The sequence below is a fragment of the Passer montanus genome, unplaced genomic scaffold (assembly GCF_014805655.1).
Source record: "Passer montanus isolate IOZ18808 unplaced genomic scaffold, ASM1480565v1 scaffold117, whole genome shotgun sequence".
NCBI classification, from domain to species: domain Eukaryota; kingdom Metazoa; phylum Chordata; class Aves; order Passeriformes; family Passeridae; genus Passer; species Passer montanus.
In genome coordinates this window covers 928,342-949,641 of record NW_024358389.1, presented here as the reverse complement: position 1 = coordinate 949,641, position 21,300 = coordinate 928,342, and the positions used below count along the sequence as shown (strand labels likewise).

At 45.8% G+C, this 21,300-nt stretch overlaps 2 protein-coding genes across 3 annotated transcripts; both read right to left on the bottom strand.

Annotated features, from left to right (window-relative positions):
- Positions 1-4,288: 4,288 nt before the first annotated feature.
- On the bottom strand, positions 4,289-8,436 carry LOC120496678 (keratin, type I cytoskeletal 14-like). Its single transcript, XM_039697339.1, has 8 exons — positions 7,963-8,436; positions 7,107-7,189; positions 6,759-6,915; positions 6,407-6,568; positions 6,118-6,243; positions 5,799-6,025; positions 4,989-5,077; positions 4,289-4,574 (listed from the first exon to the last, which is right to left on the bottom strand). The coding sequence occupies exons 1-8, from the start codon at positions 8,401-8,403 to the stop codon at positions 4,555-4,557; spliced, it is 1,305 nt and encodes a 434-aa protein (XP_039553273.1). The 5' UTR covers positions 8,404-8,436; the 3' UTR covers positions 4,289-4,554.
- A 3,090-nt stretch (positions 8,437-11,526) lies between these two features.
- On the bottom strand, positions 11,527-17,149 carry LOC120496680 (keratin, type I cytoskeletal 17-like). 2 transcript variants are annotated; one of them, XM_039697343.1, is made up of 9 exons: positions 16,475-17,149; positions 15,630-15,712; positions 15,056-15,212; positions 14,311-14,472; positions 13,832-13,957; positions 13,386-13,612; positions 12,542-12,666; positions 12,293-12,493; positions 11,527-11,834 (listed from the first exon to the last, which is right to left on the bottom strand). In XM_039697343.1, the coding sequence occupies exons 1-9, from the start codon at positions 17,147-17,149 to the stop codon at positions 11,809-11,811; spliced, it is 1,782 nt and encodes a 593-aa protein (XP_039553277.1). In that variant the 3' UTR covers positions 11,527-11,808. The 2 variants fall into 2 exon arrangements, with proteins under 2 accessions (XP_039553277.1, XP_039553276.1); XM_039697342.1 differs by having other exon boundaries at positions 12,293-12,666.
- Between the last annotated feature and the right edge of the window lie 4,151 nt (positions 17,150-21,300).

Here is a 21,300-nt window from a genome sequence, read left to right as displayed (position 1 = left end):
CTCTGGTAGTATTACTTATAGAAAATCCTCCTGTCTCATGAGCATGAAGTGATGCCATTTTAAAGTTGTGAGTTTTTAAACATTTTTGTGGAAATTTCCAATCACTCAGAGGTTATCTTAAACTGAAATATACATGAAATCTATATGGCTGCATTGGCTGTATGCTGGGAGAGGAAAGAGGATTTGGCTTGGCCAGATGAAGGTTGAGATTGTTATCAGCTGGCTCTTGAGGAAGGAGGTACCAGGGCTGTTTGAAATACAGAACAATCCTGTTGCCCATGTAGGTAAGGACACAGTCTGGATTTGAGCATGTTTGGGCTGGAAACCAAGCGGAAATTTTTAACTGTGGGAGGCAAAAGGATCTTGAATAGTTTCCATTGCAGGAGCTGTGGATGGAAGAGACAGTTTCAAGTCTGATCTCAGTCAGTTGATGTTGTGGATTTTATCCTTGTATAACAGAGGTGGCTGTGATGACCCTCTAGATCCCCCTTACCTTCAGTCTTTTGTCCCTTGGTGCTGCACCACTGCACCATTTTGGTAAAGGGGCAGATTGTGATAAGCCCTTCTTTGAAAAGGAAATTTTGCCTTTGAATAACTTTTGGAAAATGGGAATCTTAAGCCTGAAAGACAAGGGGCCTCATTATGTGAGGATTGAACTTTGATGGAAATCCATCTCTACTTGGAAGTTATAACTTACCCACATTTATGCTGTTACTTACACACACCCTGCAGTTGTGGCTCAAGCAGGATTTTTTTTTTCTTAGCCACAGTGATTATGAGATCCATAAAGTTACTAATGTGTGTTATGGCTGACTGAAGGATCATGGAAAACCATTCACCCTCTTTCTTGACACACCACCACCCCCATATCACAGATCCTTTGATCTACATAATTATGATTGTTGTTTTATTGGTAGCTCTCTAATTATCCACACGTCAGAACCAGGTGCTTTGCATATGTTATTGAGACTGAGTCATCTTTATTAAAAAATAAAAATTATTTTCTCATAGGGTGTGATTCCTTAGTCATATTTTCCTCATTAGATTGTTGAAATGCACTTTTATTCTCCCCTATGAGAAGTTTATTGCTGATTGGTGTTAGTGCCAGAGGTGTTGATTTTATTTTTCCTTCTCAGCATCGTTGCATCACAAACCTGGCCCAACAATTTCTGACATTTCCCAATGCTGTAATTTCATACTATCACCAAGTGCCTTTTCTCTGTCTCTTTGCTCCTCTTTTCTTTTTGGAATAGGCGATCTAACCATCCTTACTGCCATAACTGCATCCCAAACATTTCATCTCTAGACTCTTCTGTGACTTGGGGTCTTTCCTTGTCTCCATGTGCATTTCTGTGGATATGGCTGTCCTGTCCTGTGGACATGGCTCTTGGCCTGAGCTGGCTGTGTGAGTTTGGACCTGTGATTTACTTCACAAGCCAAAGAGCCAAGACTGCTCAGGAGCCCTTACCTTTCACCATGACAGAAGCAGGTCAGACATGTTTTGCTGTAGAAGAGGTTGAGGCTCCTCAGCCATTCAAAGGCGCTGTAAGAGCTTTGAAATCACATTTTCCCCTGGCAGACCTTTTGCTCATGGTGCACCCCATGGACCTGTGCAAGTCAGAAGTTCGTTTGAAGTAGGAGTGCTGTGAATCCTTTCCAGGGCTGTTTACTCACTGGTGAAGCTGGGTTCTCCAAATTGGCAGAAGAACCAAAAGCAGCCTGTGGTTTCCACAGAGGCTGTGGTGCCATTACTGCATGTATGTCTTCAGTCACACCAGAGGGAGAGGACAATCCTAGATACAATTACTGGTAATTAATTGTTTTACAGTAAATGAGTCAAATGTGGTCTTGGTAAGAAGAGTGCTACTCCCAAGGGTTTCATCAGGAACTCCATTTGTGCATTCCTCATCCATTGTCCTGCAGCATCACTCAACCTACCTGTGCATTTGTTGAGTTCATTCAGAGCTGTAGGATTTCCACAACCCCTCATTCTGGGCTCATCTTCCTCTTATGTCACTCCATGGGGTGGGCTCATAAACTTGTTTATGTATAGACCTACAGCAAATCCTATTAAATGTGAGCCATTTTAATTCCACAGCTGATCTAAATCATTACTCATAGTCCTTCCTGCCACTGAAAAAGGACAAATTTAGAGATGCTTCCCAAGGGAAATTAAGCTCTTCCAGCAAAGGGATCCTTTCCTCTTCTCTTCCTCTCTACCTGCTTCCATGCACTCCTGTTATCAATGATGGCAACTAATTGACTTCTACATTCCTCCCTACCAAAGCCTTTTTTTTCCTGTCCTGTAGATATTTTCAGAACACTGAACAAATGTTAAGGACATGGATGAGTGAAGTGAGCACTGGGAGCAGGCAGTGGTGTCAGGATACCTGATCACAGAAATAGCACAAGGTTTCTGGAGCACCTGCCAGCCTCAGGTGGAGGCTGTGGGTCTTTGGCACACCTGTGGTGTGTGTTGTCCCCTCGGCCCATCCCTGGGTGGGGGTTCATGCCCTGTGGACCAGCAGGAACGTGTGGAGGGCATTGTGCTGATTCTGCTCAGAGACTCCTGAGGACTCTCCCCCGTGCCACCCACTGCACCAAGACCTCACACTCCCAAATCGGCTCAGAAATGGGGACAGACACCGCAGCTCTGGAGTTCCCAGGAGTTCTCCGAGTGAGGATTGTATTTTTGATCATTCTGATGCTTCTCTGTGCTTCTGGAACATCAGAAGGAAGCAAAATAACCTTTCAGTTATTTAGTTATAGACACTGTCTGTAGTTTAAGGTTCCATTATCTGGCTTTAAAAGATGTTTCCTTCTGCTGCTTTGGCTACAGTAAACACAGCTGAGACCTGAGTGAGCTCTGGCAGCCTCTAGAGACAAAAGTCATGTTTGCATTTGCTTTATATCACTTTCTATACAGTTAAAACAAGAAATGAGCTTTTTATTCATTGTAGACAGGCTTTTATTCACAGAAATTCCTGATGCTGGACTGATAAAAGTTTTTCAACAGTAGTAGAAAGTGTGTTCTTTCTGGACAAGCTGCATGCTGCAGTCAGGGTGCTGTGCTGGCACAGCCAAGGCATGTGGTTACTGAGAGACCTAAACAAAATCACACTCTTCTAAGTTGGTTGTGATGAGAAAGTGTTTAATTGCATTACCCTAACAGATCAATCCTTCAGCCTGAAATGAAATGGGAAATCCTAGAAACCAGGTTTAATCAGTGGGGAAGGGACAAACAAGCACCTTAAGTGATATCTCATGGCTGATTTTGTGTATCTGGTGCAACAACTTTCAGAGACTGAAAGGGGCTTCACTGTGATCTTCAGAAAGCAAAATACATCTAAAGGAGCTGTCCTAACTTATTATTGCTGTCTCATCTCTAATTTTGTTGCATATTTTATGTTCTTAAGCAGTAAAATATAGAAAATCCCTTCAGTGAAAGGAATGTGCCTCTCATTTCTGTTGAGGCAGAGTATCAGCCAGCTGTGTGTACTAACAGAAACTGGGTTCTTGGTATTATACCAGTATTTAAATTGAAATTTCTACCATAAACCACTGGAATGTTTTTGGTGCATGACACTGAAGGCAACAGATCCATTGTCTTGCTGTCTGTTTCTCCCAGCAGAAGTCAGCAATACGTCATTCTCTGTGCAACACAAGGTGTAGAAATACTTGTGAGGAAGCCCCTTCATACTGGAAGAGCCTCACCTGAGTCACACCTTCCTTCCCACAGTACTCTGTGATGAGATTAATGAACTCAGATAACTCACAGTAGTACCTTTGCCACACTTTAGTAAATCAACAGTTAATCTCCTGATAGTTACCCATCATTTGTATTTTCTTTCTCCTTTCACTCACATAATTCAATCTCTTTAGTACAAGTGGGAAGGCAAGGGGCCAGAAAGCAATCCCTTAGTGACCATTAAGACACAAATGGTAAATGGTTTTTAATGTCTCAGGAAGGAGAAAAACTGTGTCAAGAACTGACAACAAGATTTCTGTTTTCAACCTCATACCTCTTGCTTGTGAGGAGAGAGCTCTGCCAGCCTCACCCGGCAGTTCCCCTCGGCAGAGGCTGCCTGTTGTCTCACCTCACACAGCCATGGTCACAATTCCTGATATTTCCTTTCACTCAGTGGTTCTATCCCAGCACTGTGTCCATTTTCCATTTCAGAATGGACTGATGTGAGCTCATGTACCCAGTACAACTCCACAGCCCGTGTTTAGTGCATGATCTGGATAAGCACCCGCACGAGGTTGGTTGAATTTAATTTCTCAGACATGTTGTGATTTGAATTGCAGACATAAAGCTTTATTCGAGCAGAGTTACCAGCAGAGTGTGAGCCCTTGAACAAAGAATGAGTTGCCAAAGACAAGCTGAGTAAGCCAAGCATTGCAGGGTGGAGGAGGGGGTGCTGGGGCAGGGGGCCAGGCTCATCTTCCAAACCCTTCCCGCTGCCTCGGCCGTGCTGCAGAAACTCTCGGGTGTCTCTCGCTGCCCGTGGTCGGTGCATGGCAGCTGGACGGTGCCAGGGTCCCTCCTGTGCTCTAGCACACTCTTGACTGCCCTGTGTGAGCAAATCAGAGCAAATCACTGCCTGAGGGGAAGTCTGAGCATTCCTGCTGGGTGGAATTCTTACACCTGACAGTGTTAGCAGCAGAGGAGAGGCTCCATGCCCAGCAGCACCCTGGGCGCTTTCTCAGAACTGTATTTTTTATTATTCCAGTAAGCAAAGAAGTATTTCCCATCCCATCAAGTTTATAAACTGTATTTTATATTTAGGCAGAGGGAAGAGCAGCACTTGCTGTATTTTAACCCCTGATTCTTCTGCAACAGAGTAATGAGGTTTCTCACTCCCAGGCTAATGGACCTCGGAATATTTCCCAACACAATCTACAAACATTTTTTTACCAAATACATTGCAGCCATTAAGGCAGATGTAACCCACTAATAATAACATGCTTACAAGGTGTTGACTTACCTGACATGTCTCCACACTGGGAATGAGAGTAGGAAGCAGAATATGACTGGGAGGATTTTCCACCCCCTTGGAAAGGTCCTTGGGAGGTACTGTAAAAAAAAAAACCAACAGAATTAATCAAAACTAACATTAGATATTCAGTTGAAAGATATAGTGATGTAGCTTCAGGGACAAAAAGCCTCTTGGTAAATAAGTACCTGGTTTCTTTGTACTCCCTTGCTATGATATAAAATACCTACACAAGATCCTGCTGCCCCTCCTGCAGCAGTGCCCGGTACTGCTGGATCTCCTGCTCCAGGCGGGTTTTTGACATCATGTGCAGTGCATGTAACAGCTCAGCTTTTCCTGGATCTTGCAAATACATTTTTATATATATTTTTTAATTTCATGAAATGTAGCTGTATTTTCGTAGAAAATTGTGAAAGCAGAGACAGCAAGAGACTGTTGCAGTATAATTCTTGTACTCTCACAGTTCAGCTGTGCTTGTTCATCTGCTGACAGAAGGAACTTCATTACAATTTGGTTTGGCACGGTGATTCCCCTCATGGAATTCACTCCGTGCAAACAGGTCAAGAGGAACTGATTAACTCAAAACCTGGCAGTAACAATCTGCTCTGTGTTTCCCTTGATGTTTGATCTGCTTATGTGGTTTTTGATAGACACATTTCAATGCAGATGCCGTAAAAAAAAGTGGCTGAACTTAGATTTCAGCTAGAGACAAGCAAAATATTCTGCTCTGTCTTCCTTGAGTACCAAGAGAGAAAACCTTGTGATAAAACTTGTGCCCTTATTTGCAAACAGAGAACGTACACAAGATCCTGCTGCCCCTCCTGCAGCAGCGACCGGTACTGCTGGATCTCCTGCTCCAGGCGCATCTTGATGCCCAGGAGCATCTTGTACTCCTGGCTCTGACCCTCCATCTCACAGCGGATGCTGCCCAGTTCCTCTTCCACAGAGTTGATCTGCATCTGGATTTGTTGGAGCATGCGGCCGTAGCGAGACTCGGTTTCTGACAGGGAGTTTTCCAGGGAGCATTTCTGGAAAGGCAAACACAGGAGTTGAGGAGCAGAGTTCTACATCTCCCTGCCCGTGCCAAGGAGGGAAGGGCTCACAGGTGCTGCCCACGTACCGTGCTGAGCTGTGCCTGCAGCTCGATCTCCAGGTTCTGCATCTCACGCCTCAGCTCGGAGAGCTGGTGGCTGCTGGTCTGGATGTCCTGGCTGCTGGAAGTGACCTGCTGATTGACTTCTTGGATCTGCAGAGTCAAAGCCCAGAGACACTTTCTGAGCCACGAGGGAGCAGATTTGCTGAGTGAGAGCTCACACCTCCAGGGAGTCTCTCTGTTTCAGCCAGTCCCAGCACCAGGGTGTCTGGGCTGTGCCACCAAAGGAGACTCCACTCTGGGCACTGCTGCATACCTTGACCTCATACCACTGCTCCACCTCCCTGCGGTTCTTCTCAATGATCTGCTCATATTCATCTCTCAGGTCATTCAGGATCTTTGTCAAGTCTTGTCCAGGGGCAGCATTGACCTCCACGCTCACATCGCCACCAGTTTGGGACTGGAGCTGCCTCATTTCCTGCAGGGAGTCCAGAGAGAGATACAAGAGCACACACAGGTCATTGTTCTGCTGGGACAAAGCACTACCAAGGTACAAAGGAACAACAATCCCATGGCATGATGTGAAATGGACTTGATATGTGATGGTGGGAGCCACGAAGAATGAATGGATTGTGTCTTTGGCTGTGCTATTTATCATTGGACCGTACCTCCTCATGGTTTCTCTTGAGAGCAATCAGCTCATCCTTCAAGGACTCCAGCTCAGATTCCAGTGAAGATCTAACCAGAGTCAGGTCATCCATGAGATTTCTGAGGCCATTGATGTCAGCCTCCACGGTCTGACGGATGACCAGCTCATTCTCATACCTGTCACACACACAGAGACAGAGAAATGGGGAAATGAGACGCTGCAGTCAATAGCACACATCCTTCTCAGATCCGTATTCCAGTAAAACAGGATGACTCAGTAATACCACCCAGGGCAGTCCTCCCTTGCCTTCCTAGATGGTGATGAGAGGGATTTTACAGACAAGCAAGGTTCACAGGGAGCTACTCACTTCATTCTGAAGTCATCGGCAGTCATCTTGCTGTTATCGATGTCAAGAAGCATTCTGTTATTGTCCACAGTGGCAGATATAATCTGCAAAAGGGGAAAGTGGAAAGGAGTCTTTCTCTGTTCTAGATTTCCAAGACAAGCAAAAATAAGGCTCTAAGCTTTGGTAGGGTGTTACTGGAGGTCTTAGAATTGTTTCTTGCAGTAGTGCAGGGACCATATGGAAGAGTAACGATCCAGATTTACTTTTCAGGGAAGCTTGTGCTATCGCAGACCATCCTGCCAAATCCATGCTCTTCCTGTTCTCAAGTTAGGGACAGCTCTCATGAGTCCCAAAGAGTGTTTGCAGCCCTTTCTATATAAAGTGCTTCTTCACAGGGTCTGTTTAATCGTTTTTTTTGGTACTGTGTGACCTGATTGCAATGGAAGACCTCAGTCCTTCCACCTGGTGTCTGTAGGAGTGTGAAGGGAAAAAGGGAGCTCCTACTTTGGCTTTGCACTCCATCCAGCTGATCTGCTGGGAGCAGAGGGAAGCTCTGCAAACCACACAGGGCTGGTTTGGAGCCACCTGCACACCGTGGGATGCACACGGCGTGAGCCAGCGTGTCTGGGGCTGCTGGGGCTGCTGGTGCCTCGGGCTGTGCCCTGTTGCCTGTGGGCTGCTCTGAGGGTTTGCTCAGCCAGGGGATGGGAGGTGCAGCTCAGCAGGTTTGTGATACCACCAGCACAGCCATGGCACAGCTGGTAGAGCCCAGTGCTGGGGACAGAGGGAGGAGGAAGAAGCAAAGAGGAAGGAGGAAGGCCTTAGAGGAGAGAGGAGCATGTGGGAGATGGAGCCACGTGTGCTGAGATGATCCTACCTGATTCTGGAGTTGTTCAATGGTCTGGTAGTAGGAGCTGTAGTCCTTGGAGACGCTGGGAGCTTGTTTCCTGTACCACTCGCGGATGTGGTGCTCGAGCTGGGCGTTCTCCTCCTCCAGCCTTCGCACCTTGTCCAGGTAAGAGGCCAGGCGGTCGTTGAGGTTCTGCATGGTGAGCTTCTCATTGCCGCTGAGCAGCAGGTCCCCGCCGGGGCCGCAGCTGCCCGCAAAGCCCCCGCCAAAGCCCCCGGCCAGGCTGCCCATGCTCAGGCCGCCGCCGTAGCCCCCGCAGCCCCCGCCGAAGCTGCCCCCGATGACGGAGGAGGCGTAGCGCCGGCAGGACACCGAGGAGCTGCGGCCGCTGCCGCCGCCGCAGGCGCCTCCACCTCCTCCTCCGCTCCTGTACGAGGTGCTGGACGTTCTCTTGATGCTGCAGCTCATGGTGGAGGGATCAGGTGTTCAGCCCCAGATGCAAAGCTGTGCACAGCGAGATAGAGGAAACCAAAGTGCAGCGGGCTGTCCTGGCTGGTGGCTCTTTATACCTGCCCAGGTGGGTGTCACCTGCCAGGCAGTCCAGCTTCCCATGGGGTTTGCCAGCCGTAGTGCTCATGCCAAAAATGATGTGCTAAGGGAAATTTTGTCTGAGGTAAGTAAAAGGCATTACCATTCAGTGCAAATATGTCTTAGTTGATTCACACCTAGCTGCACTATAATTTTATGTGGGTGGCTCCTTGTTGGATACTTTGTTGAACAATGTCGTATGTCTGAGTTTCTGTTAATCTGGCAATATCGCGCTGGTAACGGCAGCTAATGAAGCTTCTGCTTCATTGTCTGTGTCCATAATTCTTTATGCTTTGAAACTCAGTAGCTCAGCTTTAGTCTTCCACCTGAGATCACAGACATGATTCGTAATACCAGCTGGCTCCAAGGGACTCTGCATTCATTGATTTATTTCAAATTACATCAGCTTTACAGAAATGTACTTTTATGCACCAAAAATAAAATTTTGAAAACTGCATTCCCATATTTGTTACAGAAGAAGACTTGACTTCGAAATTTTCACTCTGTGTTGAATAAGGTCCTGCTGGCATTCAACTTTCTCTGAACATGCAGCATGTAGATCCCAGTCTTTTTTCTTTTTGAAGAAAACTCTGTGTAACATCCACAAAATAACTGTGCAAGGGAAAAAATATTGAATATTTTCTACCAAAGAGCTTCTAATTTTATTGTAACGGTTTTAAATGGACTCAGGAAATTGAGAGGAGAAGTATTTTACTTTGCATATTTTTATCACCGTATTTAAATAGTAATTTCTCAGAATACATCCTTGAATTATATAATAAAACGAAAAAATAAGTTTGATTAAAACAGCCAAAGATTAGATCTGAAAAAACATCATCATTACCTGAGCTCATTACAGTGAAGGGTGTTTTGCAACCACGACAGAATACCTTGCACCACCCAACAGAGAGTCAGAAATACTTGTGTATTTTTTTCCACTGCCTGTGCAATAGGGAATGGCAGTGAGCTGCTTTTCCCACCTTTATTAATCAAGGTCCCATGAAACTGAGAAAAGCCTCGAACAGAAACAAATTTTTGGATTTCCAGTTGTGCATTAAATATCAGCATTGCAGCTCCTACAGAAAAGTCACCGGGCTGTGCAGAGGAAGCACAAGGAGCTGGTGGGACCTGCTGTGAATTGCCACCTCAAAATCAGCTTATCCACAGAGAGGGAGGATGGATTCAACCTCGAGGTGTTTCAGGAAGAGGCTCCATATTACAGAAAAAGAATAAGCCCACTCCTGTCTCTGGCTGCAGTTGTGCAGGTTTGTTCACCCTTGGTAGCTCTGTTACCCTGAGGGGCCCTGCCCTGGTGGCAGCGGGGCTGTCCTGGGCTGGCACTGCCTCCATCGGGCACAGGGGGAACTTCTGGCAGCTTCTCACCAGATTTCTTCTCAGAAATCCCCCTGTACCCCCTGCTACCCAAACACTGCCACACAAACCCAACACTGGGCCTTATGGATGTAAAATGATCTTGGAAATCCTTCTGTCCCTCCACCTGGGTCTCTCAGGAGTTGCTGTCTTCATTCTGTTTTAACCCCTTCTGGACTTCACTGCATGGTGTAGCACTTAGTGCCTCCTGGGCAGCAAAGTAATGAGGAGTCAGGGAAATAAATACTCTTCCAAGGTTAGTTTAAAGCATGGACTCTTTGGGCCAGCTTCCCAAGAAGATTCTGATCTGCCCCTACTGCTCAGAAATTGTGTTTTAACTCTAAATTTTGTTATCAGCTATGGAGTGTATCACCACCTCTCTACCTGGAGGTGTGTCTTGGCATGACATCAGTGGAGGTCCCTGTCCCTCTCCCTGCACCTGTAGGAGGTGACAATGCAATTCCCTCCCTTAGAGGGCTCTAGAATACACACAATTCTTAATCCTCAGACCATCTATCATGAACACCATGGCTCTTTGTGGATGCTGTCTGTAGTCCAAGTTTCTAAACTGAAGAAAGAGAAATTAGTATTACTAGAGTCTCACTGTTCCTGTTGTGTGTCATTGGCAGCATTTCTGCAGCACAAACTCTGTTTAACAAGCCTGAAAAGGCTCATTCCTGCCAGCAAAATGCCAGCACGCTTTGGCTTGGTGTAAGTCAAGTGTTTCTGTTTCCCTGAATGGTTTCCAAGTGCTGAGATGGCAGTGTGACGTGTATTTCTGGAAATCAATCTTGTATCTGTTCTCTCCATCCATACTTTTGTGCATCTGTTGTGTTACTCAGCAGAGCTGCTGCTCTTCTGTGGAACTCACATTTTGTTTCACTCTCAACTCAACCCCAGAGGCCCCTCCCTGTGTGCAGCCCTGCACCTGCAGCTCAGCCTGCAAGGTTGTGTGCAGGTGAGCTGTACCCTCCCCTTGGGCAGCCTCACTGCAATTTTGGCCCCTCACTTGCTGGGGTACACTGGTAGCTACATACAGAAGTGAACATTCCAGGCCCTTTTACATGTACTAAATTCCTCAGAGGTCGAAGGCAATTGCTGTCAATGTCAACATTTGATGGAAATGAACTTTGTAAAGTTCCTGTAAATTATATTTCCCTTTCACTTATTATCATTTCAAAACAAGATCCCTTATCTGTGCATTTCCAGGTTAAACCAAGGAGTTTAACCTTCATCAAGGTTTTGTGAATTGAAACATTGGTTTCATTTTACAAGCACAGCTCTGTAATCATTATGGTTCCTTTGTGAACACTCACGTGCTGCCAGCACCATTAGAGTCATTCAGCACTGAGGTTCTGCAGTCCCTTTAAAGTTGACATTCATCTGCTGGGTCTCAGAACTCAGCTCCCAGGAATATCTAACACATGATTAAAAAAACAAAGGCACAGCCCAAGAAGATTCTGTTCTGTCCCTGCTCAGAAATTGTGTTTTAACTCTAAATTTTGTTATCCACTATTGGAGTGTATCATCAACCTCTCTATCTGGAGGTGTGTCTTGGCATGACTTTGTGTTTTCTAAGTGTTTACACGTACAAAAGGAAAGAAAAAACCCATACAGGATTCTGGTTGCATCAGACAGAAATGAATTTTATTAGAGACATTTTCCTGATTCAGAACAACCTGAGTACCAAACAGGTTGGAGCTGTAAAGCAGCAGTTTGAGTGCCAATGACCAAAGCTGCAGAGCTTTGTGGGCAGAAGCAGCACAGAGCATGCAGGGCAGGGGAGAGGTGGCATCTGCACCTCCCAGGAACTGTTCAGAACATCATCTTTCCTTGGGAGTGTGGGGAATGCAGCGGATTTGGGTCAGTTTCCTTTTGAAAGGTCTTGTGCTGGAGGATCCTTGGTGTAAATTCTTAGTCAAAAGATTTTCTTCCATATCCTGTTTAGAGACAAAACAAGCAGAAACTTCATCAATCCTAGCACTGAATGTCCAAGATACCAGCATCCCCCAGACATTAGGATTATGTGGGAGTGGCCATAAAAGCATTCCAAAAGCAAAAAAGGAAAACTCCAGCATGGCACAAAGGCTGCAGGATTTATGAGATTCTGCAAAGAATGAGACAGATGGAAAAAAAAAACCAGCTGCGGTTAAACTACAAGATCAGCTGATATCACCTGCAAAATGGAATAGAAATGGACTGTGTGCTCTGGGAGTGGAGTTGATCCTTTGCACATGAAGAGGAAGGAATTGTTAGTAACAGTAAATCTAATACTTCCCAGAAATCTTAGTTTATTCTCAGTACTGTTTGCCTCTGGAAGAGTATGTTGGTATAAATTAGTGCATAAATTAGTCAGGATGTGACTGAGAGAACACTATGCCCACACCAGAGTTCTCACCTTGGCTTTCACCGCCACTCCTGCAGGCCTGGGACTGGGAAGATGAAGAGTAGGAGTGGGAACTGCTGATGCCTCCTGAGGTTCTTCCTCCTCCTCCTCCTCCAATGCATCCACCACCGCTTCCTCCTCCCATTCCTCCACTTCCTCCTCCCATTCCTCCGCTTCCTCCTCCCATTCCTCCACTTCCCCCTCCCATTCCTCCTCCACAGCTTCCTCCTCCCATGCCTCCTCCCATTCCGCTGCCACCACCTCCGTAGCCACCGCTCATGCCGCCACCTCCTCCTCTTCCTCCTCCAGAATAACCACCACCTCCAATTCTACCACCTCCCATGCCTCCTCCCATGCCTCCTCCTCCCATTCCTCCTGCTGGGATTCTGCAAAGAGAGAGAAAGAAGGGAAAAAAAAAGTGAATAAAGATGGCACAATAGCACTTTGCCATCCAAAAGCCATTGAGCTACAGCTGCTGCCCAGGAGCCAGCACCTCTCTGGGCTGTACTGCTGGTTGGAGCCCAGCACTGCACAGCAAATCAGCTGAGGCAGTGCCAAAAAATATCCTCTCTTTCAACTTCAACTTGAATGCAAGAGCTTTTGCTTTTCCCACATTCTGCCTAGGGATTCCTTGCAACATTTAGCACATACATCAGTGTATGGCTCAAAATCAGAAAGAAGAGACTGAAACTTTGGCTGCTGTTTCAGGCACCATTTCCAAGAATGAGCTGGCACACTGCATAAGTGAGGCTGAAGTAGCTTGAACTTTCAGAAACTTTTATAAAGGTTTGGAAAACTTTGGTTTGGGTTTGTTTTTTTTTTTTTTTTTTTTTTTTTTTTGCTTACAGTCTTTTCCTGCCTTTCCAGTTCCTGGCTTTCCTAGAACTCTCTTACATGGGTTTTCTTGTCCAGCCCCAATTAATTTTTCTTCACTGGAATTACATTCTGAACAGAATGAAATATCTCACACCTGGGAGGCCATTGGCCAAGACAGCTGCATCAGCCTCATTTCAGCACAAAACCTGCTTTGCAAATCTCCACTGTTACATTTCCTGCCTGGGCAGCAGCTGGGTGTCCCGCAGTGCTGTGCTCTGTCAGTACGTACACGAGGTCCTGCTGCCCCTCCTCCAGGAGTGCCCGGTACTGCTGGATCTCCTGCTCCAGGCGGGTTTTTATGCCCAGGAGCATCTTGTACTCCTCGTTCTGGCTCTCCATCTCGCAGCGGATGCTGGCCAGCTCCTCCTCCAGGGGCCCGATCATGCCCTGGATCTGCTGCAGCTGCATGTTATAACGACGTTCCGTGTCATCCAGGTTGGACTGCAGAGAGTCTATCTGCAAAGGGAAAACAAAATGCAGTGTTTATGGGAATGTGGTGATTCTCATTTATTTTTGTGTGAAAACCAGGAGATCTTCACAAATCCTCAGAAAAAAGTGTATCATTGAAGGTAAGTAATCCAATATCCCATTCTCCTTGGATGGATTACTTGCTGGCTGTATCTCTCCTTCTCACATACCGACTGTGTCATGGGTGAAAAAAATGCCTTTCCTTACCATGCTGATCTGTGACTGCAGCTCAATTTCCAGACTCTGATATTCACGCCTCAGCTCAGAGATCTGCTGGTTGCTTGATTGTATCTCCTGGCCACTGGAGTGGACTTGTTGATTAACTTCTTCCATCTGAAAAATTAACGTCCAAAATTGAGCCATTTTTTATAATTAGAGAACATTGTGGGGTTATCATAAAAGCATCAGGAAATCGATTAGTAATAATAAAGATTCCATGCAGACTGTTTATTTCCCTCCAACCCCTCTGCCAACACCCTGGTAATTCACTGGCTGCTGGAACACAGAGGCTCTACTTGTTTTACCACAAAACTGATATTCCAGGACTGACCTGTTGTAAGAAACTACCTAAAGTAATATAAAGTTATTGTCCCTTAAATAACACAGGACAAATTGCCTTTCACCAGCTGTAAATAGGTCCAGTACTTTGTGAAGGATTTAATTACCAAAGCCTGCCTGTGCTTTACCTTGGTTTCATACCAGCTTTCCACCTCCTTCCGGTTGTTCTCAATGAGCCTCTCGTACTCGCAGCGCATTTCGTTCAATTTTTCCATTAAGTTAATGCCAGGAGTAGCATTGACCTCCACATTGACATCTCCACCAGACTGGCCTTGCAGTCCTCTCATTTCCTGAAAAAAATCACAAAAACCCCATGAGGTTCTCAAAGGGTGAAGGTAAGGAGGAATGGCATCAGTTCACATAAAGGGAAGGAAAAGGACTTTTCTGACTCCAGCAAAAGGGCCTTGCCTGCCCTTGCCATGGAACAATTCTGGTATTCCCAAGGCTCCAGTGCTCACAGCCAGGCACTGCACAGTGACCCTGGCACTGCCTCCACAAGGCTGCAAGGAATTCTATCCAGTGTACTCTTTGTGGGAATCTTTTCTTCTGAGTGTGAAATCTCACTGAAGACAGTAAAAATGCTTGCTTTTGACTCCTCCTAGATAACATCTTTGCAATTTTCCTTCTATGAGTTCAGCAAGCAAACTGTAGTTTGTACTGAAAGCCATTCATCGCCCTGGTCTCACGACACCAGCTGGTCTCATGACACCAGCTCTGGGCAGCTATGGTCTCTGCACACTTCTCAACATCAAAGTGGGCTTGTGGCAAGTTGGGGGATCAAAACCAGTGGCCAAAACCTGGTTGCTGCTGGTGGAAAAAGCAAGGCGAAATTCTTTGAGTTGTCTTTAATTATTGCAGTGTGAAGAAACTTACCTCTTCGTGGTTCTTCTTCAGGAAGATCAGTTCCTCTTTCAGGGACTCAAACTGTGTCTCCAAGTCAGATCTGGACAGAGTCAGTTGATCCAAAAGTGGGCGTAATCCATTGATATCACTTGCCACACTCTGGTGGAGAGCATATTCAGTCTCATACCTAAATGACAGACAAGAAAGAAGTAAAAGTGCTGCCAGACCTCTTTGTTTGGTATCTCAGTTCCATTTACATCTCTGGTCAATTCTTAGAAGAAAGGACCTCATTCTCTTTCTGTCTCCAATAGCTGTGTTTGATTTCAGTACAGTTTCTCTGTGAGATAGCATGAGGATTATGCTTATAAATCTACATGCAAGGATGAAGAAACTTAGATGGGAGTGCCTTAAATGTGTCTCTTCAAGAACTTGTCTGGAGAAAAATATTAATAAAATCCCAAAGCAATCCTTCTCAAAATGCTTTTCCCTGCAATTCTGTGATTGTAGCCCAAAGTCTCCAGCTTCTACAAAGATTAATTGGCAATGGAAACTCGTGGGGATAAAGGGAGGCAAAGTGGATGGAACCAGGGAGGGAGTGACTCACTTCAGTCTGAAGTCATCCACAGTCATTCTGGTGTTGTCCATGTCAAGAAGCATCCTGTTGAGGTCCACATTGGCACCAACAATCTGAAGGGGAGAGGGCAGGTGTTATTCAGGCAGTTGTCTTTTCAGTCTGACGACAGAGACAAGAAACACCCGTGCACAAACACCTTGCAGAAGGGGTTTATGGCAATGTCAAGCCTTCAAGCCTGACTAGAGCTGCAGGAGCTATTGAGAGAGATGAGTTTATTGCTTCTAGGTAAAAGAAAGTGCCTTTACTGTTAAATATCCATTAAAAATACCTTGTTGGATAGAATAACTAAATTAACTCCTCATATTCAATAAAAAGAAAACAGACAAACAAAAAACCCCAACCCAACCAACAAAAAACACTGGGAAAGCAGAATTTCCATTACTTTTGAGAACAGCCATGTTCACACAAGAGCTGCGTGACTGTTAAATGTCTGAGAGATGGAATGAGACTAACTGCACATGCTGGCTCATCCTGTATATTCACAAAAACATCCAATCAATATGGCAATAATAGCACGACACAAGCAAGGATGAAGCCTGCAGTTCAAGAGCGAATAACGAGCCCAGCATTGAAGGCAGCATGGCACAGGCCATGTGATGGGGCACTGGTGCTGATCTGCCTCTGCTCCCAGAAATGCTTCCTGCACCAAAAACACGTGTGGCAGAACATGTGGACAGCAGCTGGTCCCCACACCACTCTGCTTCCTGGCCAAAGCCCAGGAAGGGAAATATCACCCCAAAGAGGGGCCTTGTGCTGCATGAGGAAAGCGCCATTCCAACAGGAACCTGTTCCCATTTAGTCAAAGTACATCATACCTGGTTTTGCAGCTCCTCAATTGTCCTGTAGTATTGGCTGTAATCCTTGCTCTGAGAGGGAGCTTGATTTTTGTACCACTCCCTGATCAGCTGCTCAAGTTGGGAATTCTCCTCCTCCAAGCGTCGCACTTTATCCATGTACGACGCCAGGCGATCGTTGAGGTTCTGCATGGTCAGCTTCTCGTTTGTGGAGAGCAAGCCAGAATCATCCCCAAAGCCCATGCCACCAAAACTGCCTCCTCCATAGCTGCCACCACCACCAAAGCCACCACTACCCCCAAAGCCACTAAATCCACCACCATAACCACCTCCCATGCCCCCAAATCCACCCCCTCCTGATCCAAGTCCTCCTCCCATACTTCCACAGCTCATTCCTCCTCCATAGCTACCACCACTCATTCTCCCCCCATAGCTGCTGCGGCTGATCCTGCCACAGCTGCCACTGCTAAAGCCTCCCCCATAGCTGCTCCTGGAGCCTCCTCCACCAAAGCTTCTGCCAGAAAAGCCCCCGCTGCCTCCAGAAGAGGTGTATCTTCTTGAGGACACTGAGGAGTATCCACCAGACCTACCCCCTCCACCACCTCCACCACTGCATCTTCCACCACCACCACCTCCTCCTCCCCCTCCGCTGCTAATTCTGATGGTACTGGTGGAAGATTTGGTGCCACAGCTCATGGTGACAGCAGGCAAGAGTCAAACCACAACCCAAATTTAGCTGCACAGCCTGATAAGCTTCAGGACTGCAAATGTTCATCCCCAGCCCTCTCTATTTATACATTTGACACTGGGTGTCACCATCAGGGTGTTTCCTTCTCCCAGGGCATTTACCAAACTTCTTGTTTGTGCCAAGAATAATTTGCTGAACAGTATTTTTGTGCAGCTATCTCAGGCAATCCAGCCCACATTTGGGCTTCTGAGGCTCGGTTGAACATCTCACTTCTTTTGGGTGACATATTCTTTTCATTGAGTGGTTTCTGGAATAGGTACTTCCTTTGCTAAGGTTTTGTAGCTGCTATTGCTAAAGATTGTTGTTTGTTCTCTTTCGTTCTTTCTGACTTTGTGCATTTCAGATTTTCTACACAGCTTATGTTCCATTTCTCACCATCCGTGCTAGTGCAAGAGTTTTATTAATAGGATTGTGTGACTTGTCTGTGAAGATTGAACTCGTGTATTCCTGCCAGCACTTAGAAAACATCTTATTTAATATGAGCAGGCTATTTCAAACAATGCAGAAGGATTCGTCTTTAAAAATTAAAATCCCTTCTTTGTGAAGAAAGGGCTAGGGCAGCTCACAACCAGCTAAGTCCTAGAATTCAAAAAGAAAAATAATACTGAACTCTTTTCATCAAAGCACTGTTGATCTAAAATAGAATGAAGATCAAGGATGTGTTAATTGTATTATAAAGTCAATTGTATCCCAATTAGAAGTTGTTTTATTTCAGACAATTATTTAAAAACTAGTGTGTGGGAAGACTTTTTATCATTTAACATAAAGCAGCTCACTCTCTCTATTGTTAATGTGTCATATATTGTAGGTGATAAAGTAATTATATCTACTGTTCTTAAAGCAAAGATCCTTGAGATTAAAATAGCATCCCGAGAGAAAAGCTGAAATATATTTTTTTAATACAAATAAAATCAGACTGTTGAGACCACAAAAAAATGACCCCAGACTTGTTTTGCCCTGATCCCCAGAAGCTGAACTTGGATGGAAGGGTTTCCATCCTCACTAGGGAGGTTGGATGCCAAAGCCAAGTGTCTGAAGGGAGATGTGCAAAAAGCAGCACAACCCCAGCATTTGTGTCTTGCTGTAGATTGACCCAAAGTGTCCCCAGTTTGCCCAGGAGAACGTGCACAGTTTCCCTGTGACAGTTCTGTTCTTTCTGAAACGTCTTCATCTCCTGCCCTCCTCTCTGTGGGGTTATGGAGCCTTTAATGACTGCAGGGAGTTATGAAATGCAGCAATCTCCCCTAAACCTCAGGTGCAGGAGCACAGGGCTCGCCCAAGGAGCTGCCATTTGTGCTCTGCTCTCCTTCTCCCAGCCAGGAGCTCTTGCAGATGACAATGCAGCACAGTCCTTGCTTTCCAAAGGCTGCCTTGGTGGGATGTTGATTGTAAATTCAGGATTATTTAACATTTCCTGACCGCATCCTTTGCCCTGCCGTGTCTGCACCAGCATTGCTCTATTGCTGCTTATGCAATTGCTTTCAAAACCTCCTGATTTTATCTTGCTATTTGATCTCTCAATGGCTGAAAGATGATGAAAGACTCCGAGCACTTTGGTGATGGAATAATTTCTCCTGGCTCTCAGCTGTAGGCTGGTAGTGACACCTCAGCAGCATAAACAGTTTCTGGGCTTTAGCACAGTCTGTTATTGGTGCAGAAAGAGGGAGTTTGCTACAGGCAAAATGGTTTTTGATTTTTTGTGCTGTTTTGCCTCTGGGTCTGGGTAATGTTGCTTTGCTCAGTGGGACCCTTTGTCACAAACTGTGCTGTGGTGAGTAAAATCGATTATCATGTTCAAATTCCCATCAGTGATTCCAGGGATATTCCTTAGACAGGCTTTTCCCAGCCAAGATAGAAGAGCTGTGGGTTTGTTAGTGATAGTAAATGCAAAATTCCCTGGAATGATTAAAGAAGAGCAAAAAAATTGCCAAAATAATATCTTAATCTGTTTATTTATCTTCTGACAACCCACATTATTTCCTATTTTATTTACTGGTGGTTTTTTCCACATGTATTCACAGCAGGGATTTGTACATATGGTAGAGTTCTTCTGGTAAGGGCAAGTCTTATTGCAGGCTCGGAGAATACTTTAAAAAATAACAACAGTGAAAGGAAAGAAAGGTTCAAACCACTAAGGGTGGACAACTTTCACTCACCTTGACATTTCATTTTAGCTTTGTGTAGTTACCACTCTTTGTATATAAAGGAGGATCAGAAATCACAGATTTTGCCTATAGATCTAAGGTAACTTTTAAGTCACAGGCTCATAGGGTGCTCTTGTTTTGTCTTTAACATTGCTGCTATTTCATTTTTGGTAGTAGTTCCACCTTGGTGTGGAACACCTTGGTTTATAGGAACCGTGCTGGCCACGAGGCTGGGCCATATCCCTGTGTATTCCTGGAGCTGAGAACTGCCCTGGGATGTTTCCTTTCTGTCACAGTCACCGTGTGTCTCTCTGGAGCAGGACACTGAAGTGCCTGAATAATACAGGTGAGCTATGAATCCTTCATCCTCCTGTAGAGATGCACACACTGAATTCCCTCCTGGCTGATTTTTAAACATTTTTTGATTATTAAATATTTGACTGTGCAAATACTTGTAAAGCAGAGAAGATCTGTTCTGTGGACAGAATGAATTTTCATTTCTGAGGTCATTAGAAAAGCCTTTAAAGATTTTTGATGCTTTTCACTAACATATTATATGGGTGATGTAAATTTATGGAATTACCTAAAAAGGAACCATCAGGTTTAGGACCATCTCCCATCTCTTTCCCATATGTGTGCACAGTTGAACCATTAATGTTTCTGTGTCGAGGCAGCATCCACACCTTCTATAACATTGCTGTTTCCCAGTGGGAGCAGGGAAGGACCTTTGTTGCTCCAGTCCCCAGCAGTGCCTGGCCTGCAGAGCGCTGGAATGTTCCAGAGTGCAGCCTCTGCTCGGGCTCAGCCCAGCCGTGTTCCTTCACTCTCACTCTGTTATTGCTCTCCTTTCAATCAGGCCTCTGTGATCCTTATCAAAGTGATTTCCAACCATCAGAGTGGTGACAAACCCCGGGAACAGCCCGTGCTGCAGAGCTGGGAGACTTCTCCAGCAGGCTGGAGCTGCTGCATTCCAAACAGACCTGGAGGAAATGTGTTCTCCCTTTTGTGCCTGTGTGCTGAAAAAGTGAAATGTTTCCCCTTAATTCAATGTCATTCTGCTGCCTCAGGCAACTACCAGATTTTCTTTTCATCTATTTAATGACCTCTTCCCATCATTCTTACCAGAAATTTTTATAAGAAGAGAGGGTCTGTTTTCACCTCAGAGACTCCTCATCCCTGCTTCAGCTCAGAATGTTCTAGTGAAATCACTGTCGTTTCTGAAGAAATTCAAATTGGAGCCAGCAAAGCAAACAAGAACTCCTAAGGCAGCAGTGGGCTTGCCTGTGAAGTTTAAAACCTCCAGCGCTCTCCCAGCACAACCTTTTGTGCAGGATAACCTGGACCTTCCATGCAAGGAGGCTGATGGGAAGAACAGCTGTTCCTCAGACCCTAAAAATGCACACGTGGGCTTTGCCACGTAGCTGTGAGAGCTGTGGGTCAGGGTGTGTGTGCCCCAGAGCTGGGGACACTTTGCAGGCTGCTAATTCCCTCCTGTCAGCATTTCTAGCATTTTCTGAGCCACAACCAGAGTGGTCCCACTGCCAATTCCCCAGTCTGCTACAGGATGAAGGCAACTAGATTGGAATAATTCCTTTTGTTGGTACCAAAACAGAGCAGCTGGAGGGCACGGCCAGAGCACCTGCCGGGGTTCCTGCCTCTCTCTGAGGTTCAGATGCCTCAGTCCATTTGGGCTGTGCAGCCTCAGAGCTGTGGGCACCCAGAGCTGGCTGGCTGTGCTCAGTGCAGTGCCCTGTGAGATGGCACACGGAGAGTGGCACTGTGGCACGTTCTGCTGCTGCAGCCCATGTGGCATCCATGGCCTCTGCTCTCCTTTCAGCGTAGCAAGGGAGGAAGGTCCTGCTGGGCTGAGCTCTGCAGAGGGTTTGCACACTCAGGGACAGCCCAGGTGGGCTCTGCCTTCCCCCACAGCCCAGTGACATGATGTGCCTGCTGCA